The sequence below is a fragment of the Artemia sp. Qi Xiang Cuo genome, chromosome 2, assembly GCF_049724085.1.
Source record: "Artemia sp. Qi Xiang Cuo chromosome 2, ASM4972408v1, whole genome shotgun sequence".
Lineage (NCBI taxonomy): Eukaryota > Metazoa > Arthropoda > Branchiopoda > Anostraca > Artemiidae > Artemia > Artemia sp. Qi Xiang Cuo.
The window spans coordinates 32,622,707-32,648,669 of NC_142795.1; the positions used below are offsets into that span (position 1 = coordinate 32,622,707).

At 36.4% G+C, this 25,963-nt stretch overlaps 2 protein-coding genes across 2 annotated transcripts in view; both read left to right on the top strand.

The window, feature by feature from the left end:
• LOC148955155 (uncharacterized) overlaps positions 1–15,557 on the top strand; it is a 65,200-nt gene extending 49,643 nt beyond the window's left edge. The window contains exons 6-7 of the mRNA XM_089106240.1: positions 7,320–7,429; positions 15,546–15,557. Coding sequence (XP_088962366.1) covers positions 7,320–7,429; positions 15,546–15,557 — 122 coding nt within the window. The remainder of the gene's footprint in view (positions 1–7,319; positions 7,430–15,545) is intronic.
• Positions 15,558–21,161: 5,604 nt separating this feature from the next.
• LOC148955156 (catalase-like) overlaps positions 21,162–25,963 on the top strand; it is a 346,346-nt gene continuing 341,544 nt past the window's right edge. Inside the window, exons 1-2 of the mRNA XM_089108084.1 lie at positions 21,162–21,350; positions 24,683–24,835. Coding sequence (XP_088964210.1) covers positions 21,291–21,350; positions 24,683–24,835 — 213 coding nt within the window. The 5' untranslated portion in view covers positions 21,162–21,290. The remainder of the gene's footprint in view (positions 21,351–24,682; positions 24,836–25,963) is intronic.

The following is a 25,963-nucleotide window of genomic DNA, read 5'->3' on the forward strand; positions in this document are numbered from 1 at the left end:
AACCAAACACTACTGAAATATTCCAACTCTTGCATTTCAACGAAAGAAATTCAAAATGAACTTTGAAAAATCAAGAAAATGTAACTGTGACAAGGTAAACCACAACCAAACACTACTGAAATATTCCAACTCTTGCATTTCAACGAAAGAAATTCAAAATGAACTATCAAAAAATTAAGGGAATGTAACTGTGACAAGGTAAACCACAACATCACACTAGTGAAATATTCCAACTCTTGCATTTCAACGAAAGAAATTCAAAATGAACTTTGAAAAATTAAGAGAATGTAACTGTGACATGGTAAACTACTACATAACACTACTGAAATATTCCAACTATATAATTTCTATGAAAGAAATTCAAAATGAACTTTGAAAAATCAGGATAATGTAACTGTGACAAGGTAAACCGCAACCAAACACTACTGAAATATTCCAACTCTTGCATTTCAACGAAAGAAATTCAAAATGTACTTTGAAAAATTAAGGGAATGTAACTGTGAAATGGTAACCTACACCACACACTAGTGAAATATTCCAACTCTTGCATTTCAACGAAAGAAATTCAAACTGAACTTTTAAAAATTAATGTACTGTAACTGTGAGAAGGTAAACTAAATCATCACACTACTGAAATATTCCAACTCTTGCATTTCAATGAAAGAAATTCAAAATAAACGTTGAAAAACTACGTAAATGTAACTGTGACATGGTATACCGCAACCAAACACTACTGAAATATTAAAACTCTTGCATTTCAATGAAAGAAATTCAAAATGAACTTTGAAAAAATCAGACCTTTGGAGGGGGAGGGGCCGGGGGCAGGGGGTCGTTCTGTGTCTCAATGCACAAAAAAGTATAAAAAATGATGAGGGAATGGGGGGGAGGGGAGGGGAGGAGGAGGAGGAAGGAGGAGGTGGGAGGAGGAGGTAGAAGGAGGAGGGAGGAGGAGGAGGAGGGAGGTGGGAGGAGGAGGAGGAGGAGGAGGAGGAGGAGGAGGGAGGAGGAGGAGGAGGAGGAGGAGGAGGTGGGAGGAGGAGGAGGGGGTCGGGGGAGGGCCTTTGGGGCACCGGGAGGGCCTGTGGGGCACAGGGAGGGCCTGTGGGGGTCGGGGTGACATTTGGGGACCGGGGGATGGCCTTGGGGACCCCGTTGGGCCTGGGGGCGCTCGAGGGGCCTTTGGGGGGCCCGGGGATGGCCGTTGAGGGTCTGGGGTGGGCCTTTGGGGGTGCCGGTGGCCCTTTGGGAGCTTGGGGGACCTTTGAGTGTCCGGGGGGGCCGTTGTGGATCTGGGTGACTTGTGGGGTCCGGTGGATGATCTGTTGGAGCCCGGGGTGCCGTTGTGGACCGGGGGGCTTTCTTCGGGGGTGGGGTAGGAGGATAGGAACCAGGTGGGGGTGGGTTAGAGGACCTCAAAACACTGTTCAAATTAAACTTGTGTATTATAAAGACCACAGAGTTTCACCATTAAATTCTCTTCTAAAATCTCTTCAAAAATATTCTTTTAAAATGTCTCTGTCTGTTTCGCTGAAATAGTTCCATTACCTGTCTAAAACGGTTTCGCCCAAATAATCCCTAAACGCAAATTCAGCGTGTTCCTGTGTTATTGGCATCTCTGTGATAACGCATTTCAAATTAATAGGAAACCTTCTCGCACGCTAAAACAATTCATCGCTAAGACGTTTCTTGCCTAATTGTTTCCATGGCCTTTGGTTATTAATATCCTTTGGAGTTCGACCAGTAGAACTGTCCCCGAGGCAAAGACATTAATGACCTGGATCTATTCCTGGAGAAATGTTTCTAGGCGAAAATTTTTAAAGTCTGATAGATGATGTCATTGATTGATTGATCTGTCAAGAAAGGGAAATTAATTTGTTGTTTCTAAGGGGAATTATTGATTCACGATATGTGAATTGAGGTCGACAGCACAGGTGTTCTGACTCGTGACAGCACCACGTGGTTTATGGCATGCACGTGTCCAAAAACAACAATAATAAATAAATCCCTCAGGCATAAAGATTAAAGAAGCCTTAATGTTTCTTAATTCCCTCTTCGTGAATCAATAAGTTCCCCGCCGATTATGTAAATCAAGTTCTCAGGTTAAGCTAACCAAACAAAAATGAAGCCATGTTTGTTTCTTAATTCCCCCATCGTGAATCAATAATTTCCCCTAGCGATTATGTAAATCACAGATTAAAGAAGCCATGTTTGTTTCTTAATTCTCCCCTTTGTGAATCAATAATTTCCCCTAGCGATTATGTAAATCAATTTCTCAGGTTAAGCTAACCAAACAACAATGAAGCCATGTTTGTTTCATAATTTCCCCTTCGTGAATCAATAATTTCCCCTAGCGATTATGTAAATCCAAGTGCGAAAATTCCTGTTTTTTCATTCTCACTGAGAAAACCATAAAACAGACATGAATTGCTGTTGTCATCCTTAAATGTGACAAAGTTCATGTTTTTCAAATTCTCACTGACAAAAACCATGAAACATCCATGAAAAACATCAAATAAATCGACCAACACACATAACCATCCTAGAAAACATACATAAATATGACAAAATTCCTTTTTTTCAAATTCTCACTGACAAAAACCATAAACCCCGTTGGTCTCGTGCAACTATAGGGTGTTAAAAAAAAGTTGTAGGTGGCAGCAGGGGTGAGTGACACGAGTATAAGATAGCCTTCTACTCCCTCCAAGGCCTCTGCCCTTCCAAATGCTTATTTTAGCAGAAAAGGAACAAATTTCCCCCTTCAATCTTCATGATTACAAAAACCAAAGTGGGTCAGTCGTCATTATAAAATCCCTAAACCTGTTCGAACACCAGTTGTTATACAGAAAAGTAGGGATATGGCACCTTGTTTAAGGTGTAATCGTGCAAGTACTTTCATTCCATATAATTAGAGGACCCAATGGAGCTAGTTGTCCGTTAAGGATCGTGTGCCTCACTATCCGATTTTTTGTAGAACAATAGGAATGTAAAGTCATATTTGGTCGAGAACAATACAAGGATTTTCAATCTGTATGATAAGAAGGGAAAATAATGGTCAAATGGTCATAACTCCTTCAAAAACCTGCTTTGCCCACTCCCTCCCCCAGCACCAAGTTCTCAAACCAAGTTCTCAGTGGGAGAACGGTAGGCAGTTTGTTCACCAACCGACTTGAAATTTGAGGGAAAAGTGTCGTAGGCCAATAGGACCTGCGATTGGTTATTTTCAGAAGTATACATCCATTCTCCTACCTATACAAAAAGCGCCCAGAACAACTTGAAACTTACCAGAAAGGAACTTGGACAACGGAGGTATTCTTAGAGGTACATGCAATTTTGGGCCTCGCTTACCTTTCTTCTGATATTTCCGGTATACCTATAATTTGATGGGTCTATTGCTGTAATAAAGGATATTTTCTCCTACAAGTTTTATACCGCTGGCTCAATGCATATAGAGTCCAAAGATTCGAAGTCTGGAATTCTTGAAAATATAATACTTTGAGACCTTCTAGTGCCGGAATAGCAAAGATTAGGTGTCTGATATATCTTTGGAAAAATATCTAAGTTCCAGGGCTTTCTATTTTTATCATTTCAATAGCAAGTGATTTGAAAGTGACTAATCTGATGCGATAAACCCTATTGAATCAATTATAATTTGTTCAGGTTGCAGCTTCTGATTAAAACACTAGTCCATAGTCGTTGTCTTAGCAGCCTAGCTGCCTAATCCCTTTGGCCCGAATCTGTCCTATGTTTGCCTTTGTATGTTTTGTATTATTTGGTTCTTTTGGGGACTTAGTGTAATATTAAAGGCGTTAAGTGGATCTATTACTTCTACTGCTACTTCTACTATTCTGGTCTATAATGGATCTATTATCGTCCAAATCCCCCATTTCACTCTACCCCTTGCCCCTCAGCATCAAATTTTAAGCCCGAAGGTTATAAAATCCCACTTTCTTTAATATGGAATTATCCGAGTATTTCCATTCTTTCTGATTAGAGGGCAAAAGTGGGTCCAAGTAACCAAAAACACCCTTTCTCTCCTACTCCCGTATTTTGCCTGCAACGTAGGTATATTGCACCTTGTTTAGACCGGAATCTACCAGTGATTTTCATTCTGGGTGATTGGAGGACCAAAATAAGCTTGTGGCCTCTTTAAGAGCAAAACGTGGCCAAATGGCTTGCGCTTAGGAAGCTGGTTCACCTGATTAAAAACTTTTTGTACATGGGAAATTATGGTAAGATCTTTACCATATTTTCATATTGTCATGCGTGATTTTTGACGTTGACACTTTCTTTATTGAATGTCCACTTTTGCCTTGTAGTTATTGTATTGGAAACTTTTGTTTGTTCCAGTGAAAATGTTGCAAAACCTCTGCAAGGTTTGTAAAAAAAAAAAAAATTGCTGAAATTTGTTATTAATGCTTGAAGCAGATGTCAAACAGTTCGTGGTTATAACTGTTTGGGGGAGGGGGAGAGGCGTCAGAGGGTGGCTAGTTACCCGTTAAATTTTTTGGTCACTAAAAAGCGCTCTTCGACCTCTAGAATTCCGTTCAAATGAGCCCTCTCCCGATAGTCATGGACCATTGGCTCGATACGATCACGCCTGAAAGAAAAACACAGATGAATAAGCAACCTTGATCTTTCTTCTCGCAAAAATATCAAAATTCCACATTTAGGCAGATGAGAGTTGGAAGCTTTTCAGTACTATGATACACTGAATCTGATAGTGTGATTTTCTTAGAATTTCTTAGACTGTTTTTGCGATTTTCATTAAGATTTCTTGACATTTTTTTAAGGTGGGAGGGGGGGGGGGGGTCGCGGGAAGGATTTTCCATGGATAGGGAAGTTCCCGGGGGTGAACTTTCCCAAGTGAAATTTTAAACTGAAGCAGCTTGCCACAATTGCTATAAGAAATTCTTTTTGTTGGTCTTATTTTTTCTTTGCCGACTCGATTTTCGATGTGGAAGTGTTCCATGGAATTGTCCGGGGAAACTTTTCAGCGGAGATCTAAGAAAAAAACGGCAAACTTTCTATCCCAGTCCAAAATTACCACCAATGATAATTCGTCGGCTGAAGAAGAATTTCAGTATTCAAATCAAGCAAATGTGAAACTTCAACCACAATGGATATTTAACTGTATACTATGCAAGATTTTACGTTTCTCACGAAATTATCACTGTGCAATAATGTTGTTTTTAACTATTACGATGACCAAAATAATTTGCGCAACAACCCCTTAGCTAGCCCTGATAGCCCCTTAAGCTATATTAACTGTGAATATCTCGACACTTTTGATTTTGTAAAAAATGTAAAATCTAAGCTAATGGAAGAGACAAAACTTAATATAATCTGCTTTAACATCAAAAGCATAAGATATTAGTGGACTAATTTTAAAGATTTAATTTTAATTAACGTTTACTGCCCTTTCGACGTAATTGTAATAACGGAGACGTGTCTTTCAGAAATTGATGATACTAATGAATTTTCCCTCCCTGGCTTTCACGCTATTCGTATTGAAAGAAAATTAACCAAACCAAGTCCTCTGGTGGCATTTCTCTTTACATCCGGTCAAGTCTAAAATTCACCAGGCTATTACACTGTGAATCCTTATTCTCGCAACCTATAAATAATAGATGCATGTATTCAGTAATTGTTGATATTAGTGTTGACGGCAATTCTTTTATTTTTTCATTGTTTTATGAGACTTCATCATGTCCGACACCGTTTTTTTGTGATACCTTCGATGACTTCTAGTTTTATTAATTTACTACAAAAGAAGGAACTAGTTTTTGGCAACTTCAATTTCAATTTACTAAATGTTAGCAGTAATAATGATTGTGATACCTTCTTTGAAACATTTACCTCAAGTTGTCTTCTTCCAACAATCCTTTTTCCTACTAGAGTTGATCCTATGAGATCTACCGCTACTGTAATTAATAACATTTTTGTATCCACTTCCCTGGGAAACCACCTGTTCTCCAAAATAATATTCTCTGACCTGTCAGACCACTTTCCAATCTATCTCTCGCTACCCTTCCAACCAACTACTAAACACCCTAGAACTAATACCCCTACGTCTAATAGAATATATAATATTGTGAATATGAACCGGTTCACGGATCGTTTGAAATCATTTGACTGGTCAAAGGCTTTGGATTGTCACGTTGTTAATTCAGCCACAATTGGTTTTACACCGGGACGGAGTCATCTTATCAGTTCAACCTTTCCAGTCTGTAAATCAAACCAAAAAACTACCTATATACACCCCTGGATTTCCAATAGCCTGATAATCTCTTCATATTGTAAAAGTTACCTATATAAGTTGGCTTGCAAAACCTGTAGCGTTACTGACCTAACTAATTATAAAAATTACAAAAACTTATATACCAAACTCATCCGTGAAGCAAAAAAAAATTATTATTATTCAAAAATCACTCACTACAAAGGGAACTTGCAAAAAATTTGGTCAACAATAAATGAAATTAAATAAAAAAAAAAGGAATTCAAGATCTATACCTATTAACCTTAAGGACATCAGTGGCAGATTAATTGACCCAATTTCAGTACCGGATGCTTTTAATAATTATTTTACCAATATTCCAAATGCTAACTCCTGTTCTCCCTCCGAGTCAGTACACCCTAGCAAGAATCCCAGATCCATATTTTTCTCTCCAACTGATAGTAATGAGGTGCTTCAAGTTATCGAATCTCTCTCTAATAGTAGTACACCTGACTTCCTTTGGATAAGTAATAAGCTTCTTAGAACTGCATCTTCCTATGTTTGTGAGCCCATTGTTTATATAGCGAACCTGTCTATGATCAATGGAGTCTTCCCAGAAATATTTAAATCAGCAATTGTTATCCCGATTCATAAAAAAGGCGATCCGTCTGAGATAAGTAATTATCGTCCAATCTTACTTCTCCCAGTTGTATTCGAAGTGATCGAGGGAACTGTTTCTGATGTCTTTTTTCCTTTTCATGTTGGATCAACCTTGCAGATTCGTTAATTTTTTTTCATAAATATCTTTTTTTGTTCTAACTGTAAACTTTTCTTGCACAAATCGACGCTACACAGATAATCTGTTACCAAATTGACCTAAGGCCTTTGACATGGTTTATCACAGTGTTCTATTAAGTAAACTCAAGAACATAGGGATTCGTGGAATTCCTTTCTCATGGTTCGGCTCCTATCTCTCTGGTAGAGATACAGAGTGAGAGTCTGGGCGGCACGACCTTGTATCCTCTATCTGTCCAGAGGGGCGTCCCACAGTTCTCTGTTATCCGTCCAAAACTTTTTCTCCTTTATATTAATTATTTGGTTATAGGACTGGGTCCATCAGTGCGCCCAGTACTTTTGGCTGACGAGACCAACTTTTACATCCCAGACCCTAATTTACCATCCGTCGTCACCTCCGCTCAAACTCTTCTGAATACAGTACAGGAATGGTCTCTTGTTAACTGCATGACCATTAACAGCAAGAAAAGTCAGGTTGTATTATTTCGAACCCCTTACAAAAAAAATGAAGCTCAGCAAGCACTTGGCCTAAAATATTCCACCAATCTCCTCCTGCAGGTCGAAGTTGCCAAGTTTCTTGGTGTCCACATAGACTACTCCCTATCATTTGCAACTCATGTATCCTGCATCAGAGCCATAATTTTGCGACAGGTAAGTATGATTAATCGTGTGAATAATTTTCTTCCCCCTGATATCTTTGTCACCCTTTATTACTCTTTTATTTACCCATGTATCTCATACTGCGGATCTGTTTGGAGCAACACTTATCCTTCAGTTACCAATAAATTAAAAACTGCCCAAAACCGTGCCATCATAGCAGTTTTTCGGCTGCCCCGACTATATCCCACCCAAGACTTGGTCTCTGATTTTAGTATTATTCCTTTGGAACAAATCGTATAAAAATCAAAACTATCCGTTGCACATTATGCTGACTATAAAAGCCCTCATTTCCAATTATTATTTTAATTTCCTTGAAATAATTCTGAATTCGAATATCTCAGTTCATCCAACCTTTCATGAAGTGTCACCAAGTGTGTCTCTAGATCCGCCCAGCGATCTCCCATTTATAAATCTATACTTCAATGGAATATGATACCCTCCAGTATCGAGCTATCCACAAGTTTTTGCACGCTGTATAACAATGTTACTAAACTTTGATATTATAAATCTCTAAACTTTTAATCAATTTGCTTTAATTTATCCGTGTTTTCTCTTTTTTTCTGTTTTTCTTTTTTTTTCTCTATTGTTCATTTCCAATTTTTTGTTGTTATGGTCCTAAACAAGTTCGCTTCCAGGATCCATATTATTATTGGTGTTATGTTTCATCTTGTTTTTATTTCAATAAATTGAATTGAATTGAGATGGAAATGTCTGGATGATTATTCCGCAGAGGCACGGCAGGAATTAGCCACGGGAGAAATTCCCCATGGGAGAATTTTATGCGGGAGCAACTTTTCACTAGGGGGGGGGGGGTTCTGAGGAACTTCTACAGGGGGGATTTCCGGCCTGGTTTGAAAACTGATTAGATGTTAGTCTTTTCCAAATGCAAGCATGCTATAAGAGAATTTGTAGGCGGAATCATTGTCAAGGAATTTTCCAGGGGAATTTTCCGCGAGCATGGAATTATCTGGGGGATATATTACGTAGTAAAATACACCCTTAAAATTTTATATGGAGGAATTTCCCGTGTAGTAGGGAATTTTCCAGGGAAGGGCAGTCGGATTTCTCGGTATTATTTGAAAAACAATGAGAAATTAATTAAAAAAAAACCAGTTTTTTCAACTAAAAGTAAGGAGAAACACTAAAACGTAAACGAACATAAATTATTTCGTATATGAAGGGAGTTCCTCCCTTCTCAATACCTCACTGTTTACGCTAAAGTTTGGCTTTTTGTCCTAATTTTTAAGTACGACTCCTGAAACACAAGGGCCCTTTAATTAGAACAAGAGCTTTTTTAAAGTACGAAAATTTTAAGCGTAAAGAGCGAGGTACTGAGAAGGGAGCAACCCCCCTCATATAAAAAATAACCTCTTTTCGTTTATGTTTCAATGTTGTTTCTTACTTTCAGTTGAAAAAACTTGTTTTTTTTATTTAATTTTAGCTACAGGGCTGATAAAATTAAAAAATAAATTTACTATCTAAAGTAGCAGGTGGCTCACCTGACTAGTTTTCAGCTAAATTGAAGATTGCCGCTGGAAGAAAAAAAATCATGGTTTAATAAAAAGGTAAGTTTGGGCAGCAAGTTATAGAGTAGCTATATCAAATCGAAAACTTTTTGTACTTGGAGATTTACGTTAATTTTAAAATTCTTTCATGTTATAACGTACGATTTGCTACCTTGAAACAATTTGTATTTAATGTTTACTACAACAGCTTATGAGTGTTATGAGTCTTATGAGTGTTGGTCTTATGAGGCTTTAGTTTTGAAGCAATCTTGGTCATATATGGGGGTAATGGCTGTTTTATAGTCAAATCTTTTTGTTTCTGATATCCATTTGAGACTAAGTGATATTTGTTTTCATCTTGTCATATAGTGACTTGAAAGCAAGAATCGTACAGCACGTTCAAGACTGACTTCACTGACTTTCATGGATATCTAAGACTAAGAAAAACTCGTTCCCAAATCACCCTTTTCACCAAGCAAAGAAAACCATTCAAAAATACTAATACAAACAAACAAAAAACAGTCATCACATAAAACTCTCACAATGGGTTTTGCTCACACAAATACACCACGCCAGATTCTTAGTAAAAAATAAAATACCCATTTTCCAACAATTTTTCTATCCCAAGGATCATCCCTCTAAATCACCCCAAAAATTTCCTTTCTCAAATCCCTTAATCCTTCCGCAGAAAATGCGACAAATTTTCCTCCCACTCCACATATAGGACGACTGTAAGGACCTCTTTTCATTCTAGCCCTTTCCAAACATCTTCTTCCCCAAATTGGCATAAAATTACCACTACAAGAAATTTTCTGCTTAATATCATCTCTAGGTAGCTTCAGCTTTAAAATATACCCCCCTCCCAATGTCTTTTTTACCCTAGAATACAAACCATATAGAGTTTAACGTTATGATCTGGCACCCCACTTCTGGGTTTCCTGATGTAGACTCGAATATCTAGAATAGACACATCTCCAACTTGTCTAACCCTACCCCTACCAATCCATCACTCGACATTCCACACGAATCCAAAAGTGCCGTAATTTGTCACATCCAGGAACTTATTTTTCCCCCTAACAGAGACTCCACCAATGCTTTCTTCGCTAAAACTTGCTGTTCCATACTTATCCCTCTTTAATCTTTACTAGTTTTACTAGCCTCCTATTTCTTAACGAAAAAATTGCAAAACCAACTTTAAAGACTAAGCTATTAAAGCCTTTCATTTAAATCTACCATCCTTCTACAGTACATTACTTGTAATCTTTCAAATATGACACCTTTATCGAATTCCAAAACTTCACCCATTATAACATCTACGTGTTATATTACCTAATATAACACGTATATCAGCTTAAAAAATGATAAAATGAAAAAGCATAAAATTCTAATTCAATTGTTAAAAAATCTGTCATTCCTTGATTTTTTTTTTTTTTTATTCATCCGAAACAAAGTGCACGTACCTTCCTTGATATACTTATTCAACATCTTCTCCAGTACTATGGGACCCAGGAAACGCTATTTTGGATACATATAGGCATTCAATGACATTACATTTTTCTCCCCTTTAATAGTAAATGTTATCCACTTCGTTGATTTCGTCATCTTAAAATGTAAGAGTAACTCAAGACAACCGTATCGGGCGAGGAAGACTATTTCGAAATCACAGCGGTATTGTTTCTGGAAAAATAATGAAGAATGAAACCAAATGCACGATCTAATGCATTTTCATATTGGTCATCGAAGGGTTCTAAACTTAGAACCTCTCCAGACTATAGGCTCAGTCAGCCTATTTACTTGAATGAGAAGGTTACAGTTTTTAAGATGATAAACTAGATGATACCAGTACTCAATGACCGAATCCCATACCACAGCGTCTGACTCATAAGCCCTCAAGAAACCCTTCTTTTCGCGGTCGTGTAAAATAAATATAGAGGAAAACACGTCCGTATCAGCAATCTATTAATGCTTTTCTTCAAAAATTTCGTGATAAAAGCAAAATATATCCCGTTGTCACTTGTTCGAGATTTTAGCCATGATGTTTACGTTCCATTTGATTCTCGTGAGTAGTTTGCTCAGTAATTTTGTGTCAGTTCAAATAAAATAAAATTTTGTTGCCATACTTAAGAAATGGAACTATGTAACTTAAATTTGAATAACTTTCGTGAGTAACATACACTGAACGCTAATTTTGAGCTGGTATTTTTGGTTGTTAGAATGTCTTAACATACCTTTTTATCTTTCATGAACACTTTGCAGAAATGTTTGGAAATATTGATGTGTTCAAATTGCTGCTTAAGTTGCACAGTCTGTCATGTGAATATTTCCATGTAAATAGATTAAGAAAATACATACATATAAATGGCTTATAGGTAAATGCTCGAAAGTAAGTGCCGCTTTTTTTCGCACCTCTGAAAGTGCCAGTCCAAAACGTGTATTCCTTTTAGCTATTATGATTCATCTAAAAGGCAATAACAACAACAAAAAGGAAATAGGTAATAAATTCTTAAAAAGACAATTAATTCGGAATCCATAATTGACCCTAAATTTATGTTTACAATTATGTAAAAACAAGGAAAACATGTAGTGAAGCTACAGGCTCTGGTAAGAGATACGTAAATAAAATTTTACAGTCTCCTAGCATTCTTATTGTTTTTCAAGACAAAATCTGAATCCATTAGTGAAGAAAATCAGGGCTGCTGTAAATACTCTATTTTTAAATTTAACTGAACCCATGACCGTTTGATTGGATCCACTTGCACCAAATAGTAAAAGCCTTTATTCATAGGCCTTCCAGCACCCGACCAATATAAAGTTGGCTCGGTTACGCTTGCCGAAGGTGCAGCACTGAAATTCTATGTTTAATTACTGTTTTCAGTATGAATATTTGTTTACCTTGAACGCAGTGATGCCAAACGTGGTACAATTGTACCATTTTGGTACATTTCACCTCTACTGGTACAATTTAGTACAATCCCATAAAATATGGTACATTTTACAAAATTATGGTACAATGTGGTACAATTTAGTATTTTGTACCTATGTTTCTATTCTTTCATCTAAAAATATTTTATTTCCCCCTGATCTGTTCAGCATAGTCAAGGAGGCACACTTGTGCCTCTTTAAAGAGGCGACCCACCACAACGTTAAGCGATTTCCGGTCCTAAAGGTCGCAGAGAGACGGCGGTGATCGCATTTTGTAGCCCAGGCTCAAACTAAGAAACGTGCAAAATTTCATCTTCCTCCGACTTTATCTTCATGGGGTAAACTGGGCGGGAAGTTTCGGCCCTCCCACCACAGCCCCCTTTAACGTTGTCCGATCGGACGGAAATTTAGAGGTTAAGCTATTCTAGGCCCCGGAAGCTTATCCTCAAAATTTCAGCTCAATCCAATCACTCCTTCCCTGTTTTCCAAAAACCAGATATAGCCACTTAATGTTCATTTCTCTTCTTTTTTTATTAGCCACGCCTACAGGCCACATTTGGCAACGGATCCGGGTGAATGAGGACTCATTCGAAGCGGATTTCGACCTGTTAGGGCCTTTTGATATTTTCAGACCGAAAAAATTATCCCCCGAATTTACATTTACGAAAATCCTCGTTTTCCTATAAGAGCCCGTTAAATTTTCCCACCACAGCCCCCCCCCTTATCGTTGTCCAATCAGGCTGAAATTTAGAGGATCAGCTTTTCCTGGAGTCTGGGAGCTTATGATCAGAAATTTCAGCTCAATCCGATCATTCCTTCCCTGTTTTCCAAAAACCAAATATCAAGTTTTGTGGGGATTTGCTTGCGTCAAAAATGGATTGCGGAGACTAAAAATAAAATAATAAATGTCTCTGTGGTACAGTGGTCGCTACTCCTAACTGTCAGGCGGAAGACCCGGGATCGATTCCCCGTCAGAGGAAATTTTTTATATATTGAATTTAAAGTTTAAAACAGAAACTCAGTTTCATTTTTAAATCCAATCTATTAAATCCTTCGGCTCAACAGGCGTGTCCAGAAGAATATCACAGTCGGCCTTCAGGTTACAGGTAAGTCTCCACTGCTTTGATAACATGCCGTATACCCGCATGCTCGAAGACAAGTTGAAAAAAAATCTTACTGTGCATTTGATTTGAGTATTCAGGAATTAAAAGCCTTAACACAAGAATCTTCAAGAGCGGGGGGTTTGGGGGTGGCAGCCCCCAACTTTAACTTCTGACACGATCAGCTAACAGTTAGTCAAGCAATAATAAGTAATAAACTGTACAAAAATGTGCAGAAATTATTTGAAAAAAACTACGTTTTCTAAAGAGTTAAAGAGGCTGAGTCACAAGTTCGAACCTTAAAACGTACAGGAATTAGGAGTACAGTTCAAAGAGTCTTCAAAGAGTCAAAGAGTCTGTGGTAACGAACTATAAGAAGGGAGTGACAATAGTAACCGAAAGTCTAGAAACGGAATTTTGATATCAATTGATATATCATCGGCTTATTATGTTGATTCCAAATATATAAGATTCATTAAGCTTAGTCTTCCCATAAAAGGCTAAGAAACTGAGAAGATTTGCCTGAAAGAGGGAGAAAACGCCCACTAAAAGTTAAAGAATTGTAGGTACTTGTCTATTATATAAAATACACTCGAGAAGTGAAATTTGGTGAATGCTAATGAAATAAAACAAAATATGATGAAAATACAATGCTTTAGTAACAAAATAATGAAAATTACCAAATATGAGTTATAGAAGGGGGACCACCCAGTGCGCGTAACCTAAAATAACCTAACCAAAATACCAACTAAAGATCTTATTAAAAAAAGCCAGAATGTGGTTTCCCACCGAGCCAAAGGTTAATGTCGGGTATAGACAGCGTGAAAAACCGGGTATACGCAATACAAGCTCTCGAGTGTGTTTCAATTGTTGAGTTCTGCATTATTTGCCAGAAGAATAATCACGGATGCGTGTTAATTAGTTTTTTTTTCCAAGGGGCGATCGTATCGAAACGACGCTCTTAGAACATCGAGAGAGGGCTCATTTGAACGGAAATTAAAATATATGATGGTCCGTTTATTTGAACAAAAAGATGGGACGGCTACTAGCCCCCCTCCCACCTCCTTTTTTTTCGACAAAACATGTTTGATCGAAAGTTTGAAATATCCATTTTGTTTAGCATAGTTGAAAGCTTCCAAATCTGTAGCTTTTAGATTTAATGTGACCCGTCAGGCCCTGAGGATACGTCTGGGGATGAAAATATTCTAGGGATAATAAGGATAATGTACGATCTATGAAAATCAGTTTCATAGCCTCAAAGACAAATAACGGGTGACAAAGTTAATTGGACTTGTAAAATTTTGGCTACATGTTTGCACATTAGGGAGGCAGGGATGAGGTTATTTTACCCGCAAACCCTCTAATGTGCAAATATACAGCCCAATTATATTATTATAATATAATATAATTGTAATACAATTATATCATAGGCAGCGCGCTAGTCCTGCCTAAGTAAAGAACGATGTGGGCACAATGGGTTTTTGTTTGTTTTGTTTCTCCACCCGGGCACTTTGTATTGAAGAAGTTGTCGTAGAAACTTCGAAAAGGGCTCATTCGATTGGAAATAGGAGTGGTTAGAGCCCTTTTTAATATTCAAAAGTGATTGGAGGGCAACTAGCCCTTCCCCCATGCCTATCATTCCCCCAAACACATCCAATCAAAATTTTGAGATAGCCATTTTGTTCAGCGTAGTTGATGTCTAGATAGAAAGTATGTTTTTGAGGAGGATACTCCCCCACAACCCTCAGGGCAAGGGTTTTTAGGTTATGCCCTGGAGGTATATCAGGTTTTATAGAAGGTGTTGTCGTAGAAACTTCAAAACAGGCTCATTCGATTGAAAAATTCAAAGGACTAGTACCCTATTTAATAGTCGAAAGTGATTGGAGGGCAACTAGCCCCCCACGCCCATCATTCCCCCAAATACATCCAATCAAAACTTTGAGATAGCAATCTTGTTCAGCGTAGTTGATTTCTAGATAGAAAATATGTTTTTGAGGAGGACACTCTCCCACAACCCTTTGTTTAGCATAGTTGAAAGGTTCCAAATCTGTACCTTTAGATTTAATGTGAGTCGTCAGGCCCTGAAGATAAGTCTGGGGATGGAAAAATTCTAAGGATAATTAACTACGGATAATAAGGATAATGTACGATCTATGAAAATCAGTTTCATAGCCACAAAGACGAATAACGGGTGACAAAGTTAATTGGACTTTTAAAATTTTGGCTACATGTTTGCACATTAGGGGGGTAGGGATAAGGTGATTTTACCCGCAAAAACTCTAATGTGCAAATATACAGCCCAATTATATTATTATAGTATAATATAATTGTAATACAATTATATCATAGGCAGCGCGCTAGCGGTGCCTAAGTAAAGAACGATGCGGGCACAGTGTGTTTTTTTTCTCCACCCGGGCACCTCGTATCGAAGAAGTTGTCGTAGAAACTTCGGAAAGGGCTAATTCGATTGGAAATGGGAGTGGCTAGTGCCCTTTTTAATAGTCGAAAGTGATTGGAGGGAGACTAGCCCCCCCCAAGCCCATCATTCCCCCAAACACCTCCAATCAAAATTTTGAGATAGCCATTTTGTTCAGCGTAGTTGATTTCCGCATAGAAAATATGTTTTTGAGGAGGATACTCCCCCACAACCCTCGGGGCAAGGGTTTTAAGTTATGCCCTGGGGGTATATAAGGTTTTATATAAAACGTTGTCGTAGAAACTTCAAAACAGGCTCATTCGATAGGAAATTCAAAGGGCTAGTGCCCTATTTAATAGTCGAAAGTGATTGGAGGGCAACTAGCCCCCCCACGCCCATCATTCCCCCAAATACATCCAATCAAAATTTTGAGACAGCAATTTTGTTCAGCGTAGTTGATTTCCACATGGAAAATATGTTTTTGAGGAGGACACTCCCACAACCCTCAGGGCAAGGCTTTTAAGTTATGCCCTGGGGGCATATAAGGTTTTTATAGAAGGTGTTGTCGTATAAACTTCACAACAGGCTCATTCAGTTGGAAATTCAAAGGGCTAGTACCCCTTTTAATAGTCAAAAGTGATTGGAGGGCAACTAGCCCCCCCCCCCGCCCACGCCCATCATTTCCCCAAACACATCCAATCAAAATTTTGAGGTAACCATTTTGTTCAGCGCAGCTAATTTCCAGATAGAAAATATGTTTTTGAGGAGGACACTCACCTACAACCCTCGAGGCAAGGGTTTTAAGTTATGTCCTAGGGGCATATAAGGTTTTTATAGAAGGCGTTGTTGTAGAAACTTAAAAACAAGCTCATTCGATTAGAAATTCAAACGGCTAGTACCTTTTTTAATAGTCGAATGTGATTGGAGGGCAACAAGCCCCACCCCATCATTCCCTGACACATCAATCAAATTTGATTTTGGAAAGTGATTGAGGCAAGCCCCCCCCCGCCCATCATTCCCCCGAACACATCCAATCAAAATTTTGAGATAGCCATTTTGTTCAACGTAGTTTTAAGTTCTGGAAATTAGGTCTTTGAGGATGACAACCTCCTCATAGCCCTCAGGACAAGGGTTGTAAGTTATGCCCTGGGGGCAAATAAAGTTTTTATAGAACGTGTTGACGTAGAAACTTCTAAAAGGGCTCATTTTATTAAAAATTGAAATGGCTTGTGCCCTTTTTAATAGTCGAAAGTAATTGGAAGGCAACTAACACCCCTTCCACGCCCACCATTTCCCCAAACACATTCAGTCAAAATTTTGAGATAGCTATTTTGTTCCACGCAGTTAAAGTTCAGGAAATTACACCTTTGAGCAGGATACTCCCCCCATAGTCTTCAGAGCAAGGGTTATAAGTTATGCCCTGGGGGCATATAAGTTTTTATTGAAATCTTTGTCGTAAAAACTTGAAAAATGGCTCATTCGATTTGGATTTGTAAGATATAGAGCCCTTTTTACTAGGTGAAAATGATTTGAGGGGCAAAAATCCCCCCTCGTTCCCTCACCATTACCCAGAGCACAACTAACCACATTTGTGAGACCTCTGTTTAGTCCAGTATTGTGGATTTCCAAATAGATACCATTTTTTTTAGGAGGAAGCTCCCCCACAGCCCTCAGGGCAAGGGTTGTAAGTTATACCCTGGGGGCATATGAGGCTTTTACTGAACGCGTCGTCGTAGAAACTTCCAAAATGACTCATTCGATTGGAAATTGAAAGGGCTAGTGCCTTTTTTAATAGTTGAAAGTGATTGGAGAAAGACTAATGCCCCTTTCACGCCCACCATTTTCCCGACACATCCAATCAAAATTTTGAGATAGCCATTTTGTGTAACGTAGTTGAAAGTTCTGGAAATTAGGTCTTAGAGGATGACAACCACCCTCACAGCCTTTAGGGTAAGAGTTGTAATTTATGCCCTGGGTCCATATAAGAAGTGTTGTTGTAGAAACTCGAAAAAAACTCATTCGATTGAAATTCGAAAGGCCTAGTGCCCTTTTTAATGGTCGAAAGTAATTGGAAGGCTTGACATTTTCAAACAGTTCGTGGTAACGAATTGTAAGTAAGGAGCGACCCGGCTCAATGGTAACCGAAACTCTAGAAAACGGGTTTTTGATACCAATACATATATCAAAAGAATCTGATTTCAATGCTGATTTCAAATATATAACTTTCATCAAGTTTAGTGCTACCCATCAAAAGTTACGCGCCTGAGAAAATTTGGCTGATTTTCAAAAAAAGGGGGAAAGACCCCTAAAAGTTATAGAACCTTAATGAAAATCACACCATCATATTCAGCGTATCAGAGAACCCTACTGTAGAGGTTTCAAGCTCCTATCTTCAAAAATGTGGAATTTTACATTTTTTGCCAGAAGAAAGATCACGGATGCGTGTTTATTTGTTTTTTTTTTTGTTTTTTTTCCCCAGGGGTGATCTTATCGACCCAGTGGTACTAGAATATCGTGGGAGGGCTCATTGGAACGGAAATTCACATTTCTAGTTCCCTTTTTAAGTGACCAAAAAAATGGAGGGCAACTAGGCCCCCTCCCACGCTTATTTTTTTCCCAAAGTCACCCGATCAAAATTTTGAGATAGCCATTTGGTTCAGCATGGTCGAAAATATGATAAATACGTCTTTTAGGATCACTTAATCCCCCGAAGTTCCCAGAGGGAGGGCTAAAAGTTATGAACTCTACCCAATGTTAACATATAGTATTGGTTATTGGGAAGTATACAGAAGTTTTCAGGAGGTTTTTTTTTTCTCGTAGTGGGAGGGAAGGGTGGGTCGGTGGTTATGTTGGAGGATCTGTTCATGAAGGAAGTTTTCATGGGGGAAGGGGAAATTGCCATGAAGGGGGCACCGGACTTGCCAGCATTATTTATTGGTTATTGGGAAGTATACAACCATTTTCAGGAAGGATTTTTTCTAGAGGGGGGCTAGAGGAGGGGGTTACTCTGGAGAATATTTCCGTAGAGGATGTTTCTTTGGGGTAAGGGACATTTCTATGAAGGGGGCGCCGGATTTCCAAGAATAATTTAATAAACGATCAGAAATTAAATAAAAAAAACAAGTTTTTTTTCAACTGAAATGTAAGAAGGAATATTAGAACTTAAAACGAACAGAAATTATAACGTATGTGAGGGGGTTCTCTCCCAAGTCAATACCTCGCTCTTTACGCTATAGTTTTTTTAGTGCTTTCAAAAGAGCTATTTATTCTAATTCAACGGCCTTTGTGATTCAGGGGTTTGTGAATCAATTTTTTTTTTTAACTTTTAACGTAAAGAGCGTGGTATTGACTAAGGGGAGAACCCTCTCATATACGTAATAACATATACGTAATAAAAAAAACAATAAAAAACAAGCGATACGTCTCAATAGTAATCGAATCTTTTAAAAACGGAATTTTGATGTCACTAAATGTATAAAAAGAATGTGTTTATAATGTTGATTCTAAATATATAAATTTTATTAAGTTTAGTATTACTCATCAAAGGCTACGAGCCTGAGAAAATTTACTCGATTTTTTAAAGAGGGGAAACATCCCCTACAAGTGAAAGAATTTTAATGAAAATCACACCGTCAGATTCAGCGTATCAGAAAACCCCATTACATAGGTTTCAAGCTCATATCTGCAAAAATCTGCAACTTTGTATTTTTTTGCCAGAAGAAAAATATACGAATATAGAAGTTAGTTACGTAAGTTAATTTGTAAAGACATCCATTTAGCAAAAGAAAAAGTAAAATTTTTATGCAAATAAAAGCTGCATTAACTAAAAAACGATCAGAAATTAAATAAAAAAAAATAAGTTTTTTTAAACTGAAAGTAAGGAGCTACATTAAAACTTAAAACGAACAGAAATTATTCCGTGTATGAAAGGGGCTGTCCCTCCTCAACGCCTCGCTCTTTACGCTAAAGTTTGACTCTGTCTCACAACTTTATTTTTTAAAACAATAAAAAACTTTAGCGTAAAGAGCGAGGCGTTGAGGAGGGGACAGCCTTTCATACACGGGATAATTTCTGTTCGTTTTAAGTTTTAATGTAGCTCCTTACTTTCAGTTTAAAAAAACTTGTTTTTTTTATTTAATTATAGTAAAGACTGATGTGGATATAATGTATTATTTTGTTGTTGTTGTTTAGACCAGGGCACTTTGTATCAAAGGAGTTGTCATAGGAACTTCAAAAAGGGCTCATTCGATTGAAAATAGAAAGGGCTGATGCCCTTTTTAATAGTTGAAAGTGATTGGAGGGAAACTAATCCCCCTCCCACGCCCACCCTCCCATTTGACTATGTTTAAAAACTAAATGTTGGCATAAGATTAAATCAAAATGTACTGTGTTAATGCTAATTCCCAATAAGGCATCTCAGCAGTATCCCAAGAACGACTGAGGGTATTATGTTCAGATTTTTGGGGCTGCTTCTGCTCTTAAAATTTAACCAAATCAAAATAGCGTAAGTGTATCCAAGCTATCAAAGAAAGTAAACATATTTTTTTTGCGAATGGTATCAAGTTTTCCATTTCAGGTCAACTAGAAGAGGTATGAAACTAAATTAAACACTACTATTTGTGTACAGATTTTTAAGAGGATGAATGTTGTTAAAAATTGCTGAACCATGCAAATAGCAGGCCGAACTATAAATTCATAAAAAAACGAAAAGATTTGAAGTATTATTTTTCTTTTCTCAGAAAAGACTATGTCAATACAAAACGAACAGAAATTAATTAAAAAAAACTTTTTCCACAAAATAAGTTTTTTCAGAGAAAAGTAAAGAACAACATTAAACAAAAACAGAGCAAAAATAAAATCAAATAATCTAACAAGCGTGAAACTACCACAAATCACCATCGATAAATAAATCAAGCCTTAAAGAAGAAGAAATTGAACTCGATTGTGGGCAAAACCCCTAGGCGGCACAAATTCCATAATATATTTTTCCCTAAGCTGAAAAAATACTAGTGAATGTGTGTTTTTAGTTAAGTATAGCCTACGTTAGCTGCGATTTACTGATCATGTTGTTAACTTTATTGGATTTACTTAAGTTATAAAAGTAAATACATTTATATTTTTTCAATAAAGTGCAAATTATGTTTCATATATATATATATATATATATATATATATATATATATATATATATATATATATATATATATATATATATATATATATATATATATATATATATATATATATATATATATATATATATATATATATATATATATATATATATATATATATATATCTGTTTGTCGTCTTTGTATTCATTTCTTTGTGTTTTTTGTCAAAGGACTTCAGTAGCAATATAAGAAGTTTGATTTTTTTTTTTTTTTTTTTTTTTTTTTTTTTAGCAATCGAATCAGTATTCGGTCAAGAGATAGAAAGTTTAAGCTATGTTATTCTATTTAGATAAAAAGTCGGTATAATCTATTGAATTTTATGTGCAAGTCAATGATCGGTATGAAATTTACTTGAATTTGAATTTTTAGAGCAACCAAGGATTAAGGCACTTATCAAAAGAAGAAATCAAGAATTTGAATGCTGATGATCCTGACTTTGCTGCGCGAGACTTGTACAATACAATTGCTGAGGGAAAACCTCCCTCTTGGACTCTGAACTGTCAGATGATGACAGAGGAACAGGCAAAGAACTTTAAAGAGTTTGATCCATTCGATTGCACAAAGGTACAAGTTATTGAATTAGTAAATAGCGGGAACAACTTCAAAGACCATGCTTTTTTGAAATCAGAGCTCTTGAATTTAAATCGCTTCAAAGACGCTGACCGGCGTTTGACTTTCACATTAAAAACAAAGTTCTACAAATCCTTATTTTTAGTTTTAAAGTCTTTTAAGACTTCTCCCTTATTTTTCAGTTAACCAAATCTATAAATAATGGTGGTTAAAATTTACAGCTACAGAAGGATATCCAATACTCATACAAGAGCTAACTTTTTTTTATCTTAAGTGTAATCTACGTAAATTCTTAACATTGAAGACACAGACCAGGCGAATTTGGAACACGCCCGTTTATAACCCACTCACTAATAGATTTTTAAAAATAAATTTTGTTGCGCTATGAAGCCAAAGATGATGAGAAAGGCGCCAAAAAATCATACCAGCCAACAAAGGAACAAAGGAGAGAAAAAAAAACAGTTTTATATAGAAATTAAATAAAAAAAAAAATTTTTGAACTGAAAGTAAGGAGCAGCGTTAAAACTTAAAATGAATAGAAATTATTACGTATATGATGGGGGTTGCTACTCCTTAAAACCTCGCTCTTCACGCTAAAGTTTTTTAGTACTTAAAAAAACTTCTTATTGTTCTAATTAAACGAACAGTGTTTCGGGAGTCGTTCTTAAAGAATTGGGACATAATTAAAACTTTAGTGTAAAGAGTGAGGTGTTGAGGAGGAATAACCCTCATCACATGCGTAATAATTTTTGTTCGTTTTAAGTTTTAATGTTGCTCCTGACTATCAGTTGAAAAAACTTGTTTTTTTAATTTAATTTCCTACCGTTTTTTAAGTAATACCAAGAAATCTAGCAACATCTCCACGGACAAATCCCTCTTGCCCACAGATTTGTGAAAATTTACCTCGATAGTGAAAATTTACTCGAACAATTACCCTTAACATCTCCACGCGTAAAATTGAGTCGGCAATAAGAAAGCAATAACTAAGAATTTCGTATAGGAATTCTGGCAAATTCTCCTAGTGTAAAATTTCCCCTGAAAAATTTACCGCCTGGAACTACCCTTCCCATGGAAAATTATACCCGTGGAGAATCCCAGCAGAAACCCTCCAACCTGAAAAATGTATGCAAACTTCCCAATAACAAATACTATACGTGAATAATTGGGAAATTTTGTAACGTAAATACCTTTCCCCACGGGCTTTGGGGGGCCAAGATATCTCCAAAGGCATAGTTATTTAATATAAAGGCATATAGTTGATATATGAATTTCATTTATGGCCTCTTAAGCAGCATCTTAGTTTTGTTTTTTGACCTATTCCCAGTTCTGGATTATGTATCATCTAATTTATTTATCTTGCTCTCCTTTTTCTTTTCTAACCATTATAAAAAAGATTGCATAAGTTTTATTTAATTTCGTTCGATCATAAACAAAATTTTAGAAAAAAATCTCAAGATATCATTTTGTTTGAACAGAAAATTAGCTTTTGAACTCGATCCGGTATTTAATGCAAAGCGCAAATTGAATTGAAACATAGAATTTTAAATGCTGGTGAATACCCTTGACGTTTCTCAAAATCCAAGTTCTAAACAAAATTAAAGGTAGAAGTACTTGATGATATGCTGCTTTTTCTTCATGATATGCTGTTACCAGTGTTTGGTTTATTTTTGTTTTTACAGTAAAGTAAATATTACGCTTCAGATGGAAAACCAGGTCCATAATTATTCAACTAGGCAAGTTCAAAATCTCCAAACACCTTGTGCTCCGTCGATAGGATCTACTTTTTCTGTTTGGTATATAGGACCGAAATGTTGGTTAGATATACCCGAAGATATTAAACATATTGAGGAATTTTCTGAGTTTAAGTTTTGAGTTAAAAGATTTTGTTTTAGTATGTATAAGTGAAGGAATTACTCCTCTGTTATTTAATGTAGATAACCAAATTTAAATGGGTATTTTTGTGTGTATATTTAAGTGGTTATTATTATTAATTATGGTTAGGGAGGTTAGGCATATACAACAATTTTAAATAAAATTATAGTGAGAATTGACCCTAAAACAGACTCCATTGTGGTCTTTAAGGCTAGAGCTGTTGATTGAAGTTTGCGGTATTTGTTATGCATTTTCTTTCTTGCTATTCTTTTTTTTAATAAATTTCTCTCTTCTTCTCTGTGGTATTTTAACAGGTACCTTATAAGTTACAAATTCTATAAAGAAAAACCTTGCTTATTAAATTACGTCAGCACGTTTGTGAAAACACCGTGTTTTATGATAATCTGAAATAGTAAAAACTTCTCCTTAAGAAAATATTTTATGTTTGATAATATAGACGCTGGTTCTCTGAAGCGCATTAAAAAGGCAAAGTGCTAGAAAAGTTTGTGTCCTTTCCGCAAAGTATGATAATATAAATATAGCATTTTCTTGTTTTTTCATCATTAGACATGCTGCTTTAAAACACGACGAAATTTATGTTTCGTGACTCGTTTGTGTTTGGATTATATTTAAAGAACTAAAACCACCTCAGACAATTACTTCTAAATATGGGTGGGTAAATGAAAGAACCCTTGTTCTTTTAATTTTCAATGCAATTCAATCCCAGCAATATTTTTCTGATAACAATACCTAATTTCCACGCAACAATGCAGAGTTTCAGGCGATGTTTTCAATTTTTTATACATATCTGTGTCCGTCATTCCTGGTCATTTTTATTTCTATTTTGAAACTTCATGATGGGTTTTAAAAAAAACTTATAAAACAAATAAATTTGAGTTGTTAAACATATTTCGTCAAAGTTTTTACATTTGTTTTACAGTTTGTCAAAAATCAAGCTTGTAGGCTATATGCTACATATTCAACTGGTAATAGACTGTATAACTTTAAGGATATTTTGCATATTAGTTGAAAGAAAGCCTAGTTGTAGGCATGTGCATAAAATATTTTTCCCGGTGAGGAGAGGACGTGGAAATTATTTCCGTTCTTTAAGGCTGTATAATAGACTCACGGGTGAAGTTAGCCTAAGTTTATGGATTGACATCTAAGCTCAGTCTAACCACAACGAAACTCTCCTGGCAGACTTTTATTTTAGGATTCTGGAAGCTCGCGCACTTGATATCATGATTTAAAGATTTGTAACAATCAAAGAGATGCAGGCCAAATAATATACCTAGATTATGCTCTAATATTCTTATTCAGTCAGAAATATTGCTATTCTAAAACTAACAATAGAGAGTCTCCTAGAATAATAATTTAACGTTCCAGTTTTACAAAGTCTAGAAAGTTTACCAAAACATTCGTTATTGAGCTACCTAAGGTTGTGTTTTTTTTAGGTGTGGTCACACGAAGAATTTCCCCTAGTAGAAATTGGGAAGATCACTCTTGATAAGAACCCAAAGAATTTTCATGCTGGAATTGAACAACTAGTTTTCAATCCAGCAAATTTGCCACCTGGAATGAATCCATCACCAGACAGGATTTTACAGGTAGGAAACTTGCTTGGTTATTAAGGAACCTAATACCAAGAAAATCTTAGTAAAGAAGAAATTATGTGCAGTCGAAATATCCATTCAAAAATCCAAAATTGTTTCCTACTATTGCATAAACATGTAGGGAAAGGAATAACACACAACTGAGTCTATCAAAAAGAAGAGTTTCTTATCACAAGATCAAATGTTATTTTTAGTTGAAGTTAAATTTCAGGTTCTTGAGCCCTAAAGTTGCTGTTTTAAGTAGCAAAAGAGAAGGCACCTCAGCAAATCTGTAAAACAACAATTTTTACCTGAATAGGGGCAAAATACCATATAGCAAAAATACTAAGACTGGGATTTAGTTTGAAGCTGTTTAAACATCTTGTAAAAGAATTCGTAAAAACGTAAAATTCTTAGTTCATTCACATGTAATATCTATTTAGGAATACATTCATTCAGAATAAATGCAGGTGAAGAGGTGATTCTGGGTAACGAGTCAACCAAGCGGATAATTTTTCTTACCTGGGTAGTTCTATTAGTAAATATGATGGATGCAGTGAATGTGCAAAAAATAGAGTAACCAAAGCTCAAGATTTGTTTTTCAGAATTGAAAAAAGTTTGGAATAATAGGAAGATAAGTATGCTAACCAAGATTAGAATGTTAGAAGCTACGATGATTACAGTCGTCAAGTATGGTTCTGAAACGTGAGCAGCATGAAAGGCAGAGAAAGATTTGTTAAATGTTTCCTGTTTGAGGAATCCTCGACACATAGTTTTAGGTAACCATTTGACTGACCGCATGCCAAACAAAAAGCCGCTTGAAAGGTGTGGTCATATCCCTCTTTCTATTACTATAATAATAGAAAGTTGAGATGGCTAGGCTACTTTTGAAGCACCCAAGTTTCAGAACCATACTTAACTACTGTCATAGCAACAGCGTCTGCTATCCTAATTTTGGTTAGAGGAACTATAGTCATATTCTTCCAAACATTTGTTTCAACTGTGAAAACACCCTGGCCCTTGGCTATTCCACTTTTTATGTCTTCATCGTATTCACAATCTTTACTAATAATATTAACCATGTAAGTGAGGTTATCCACTTGATCGATCTTCTTGTTCCCCAACTAAGGCACTTAACATTCA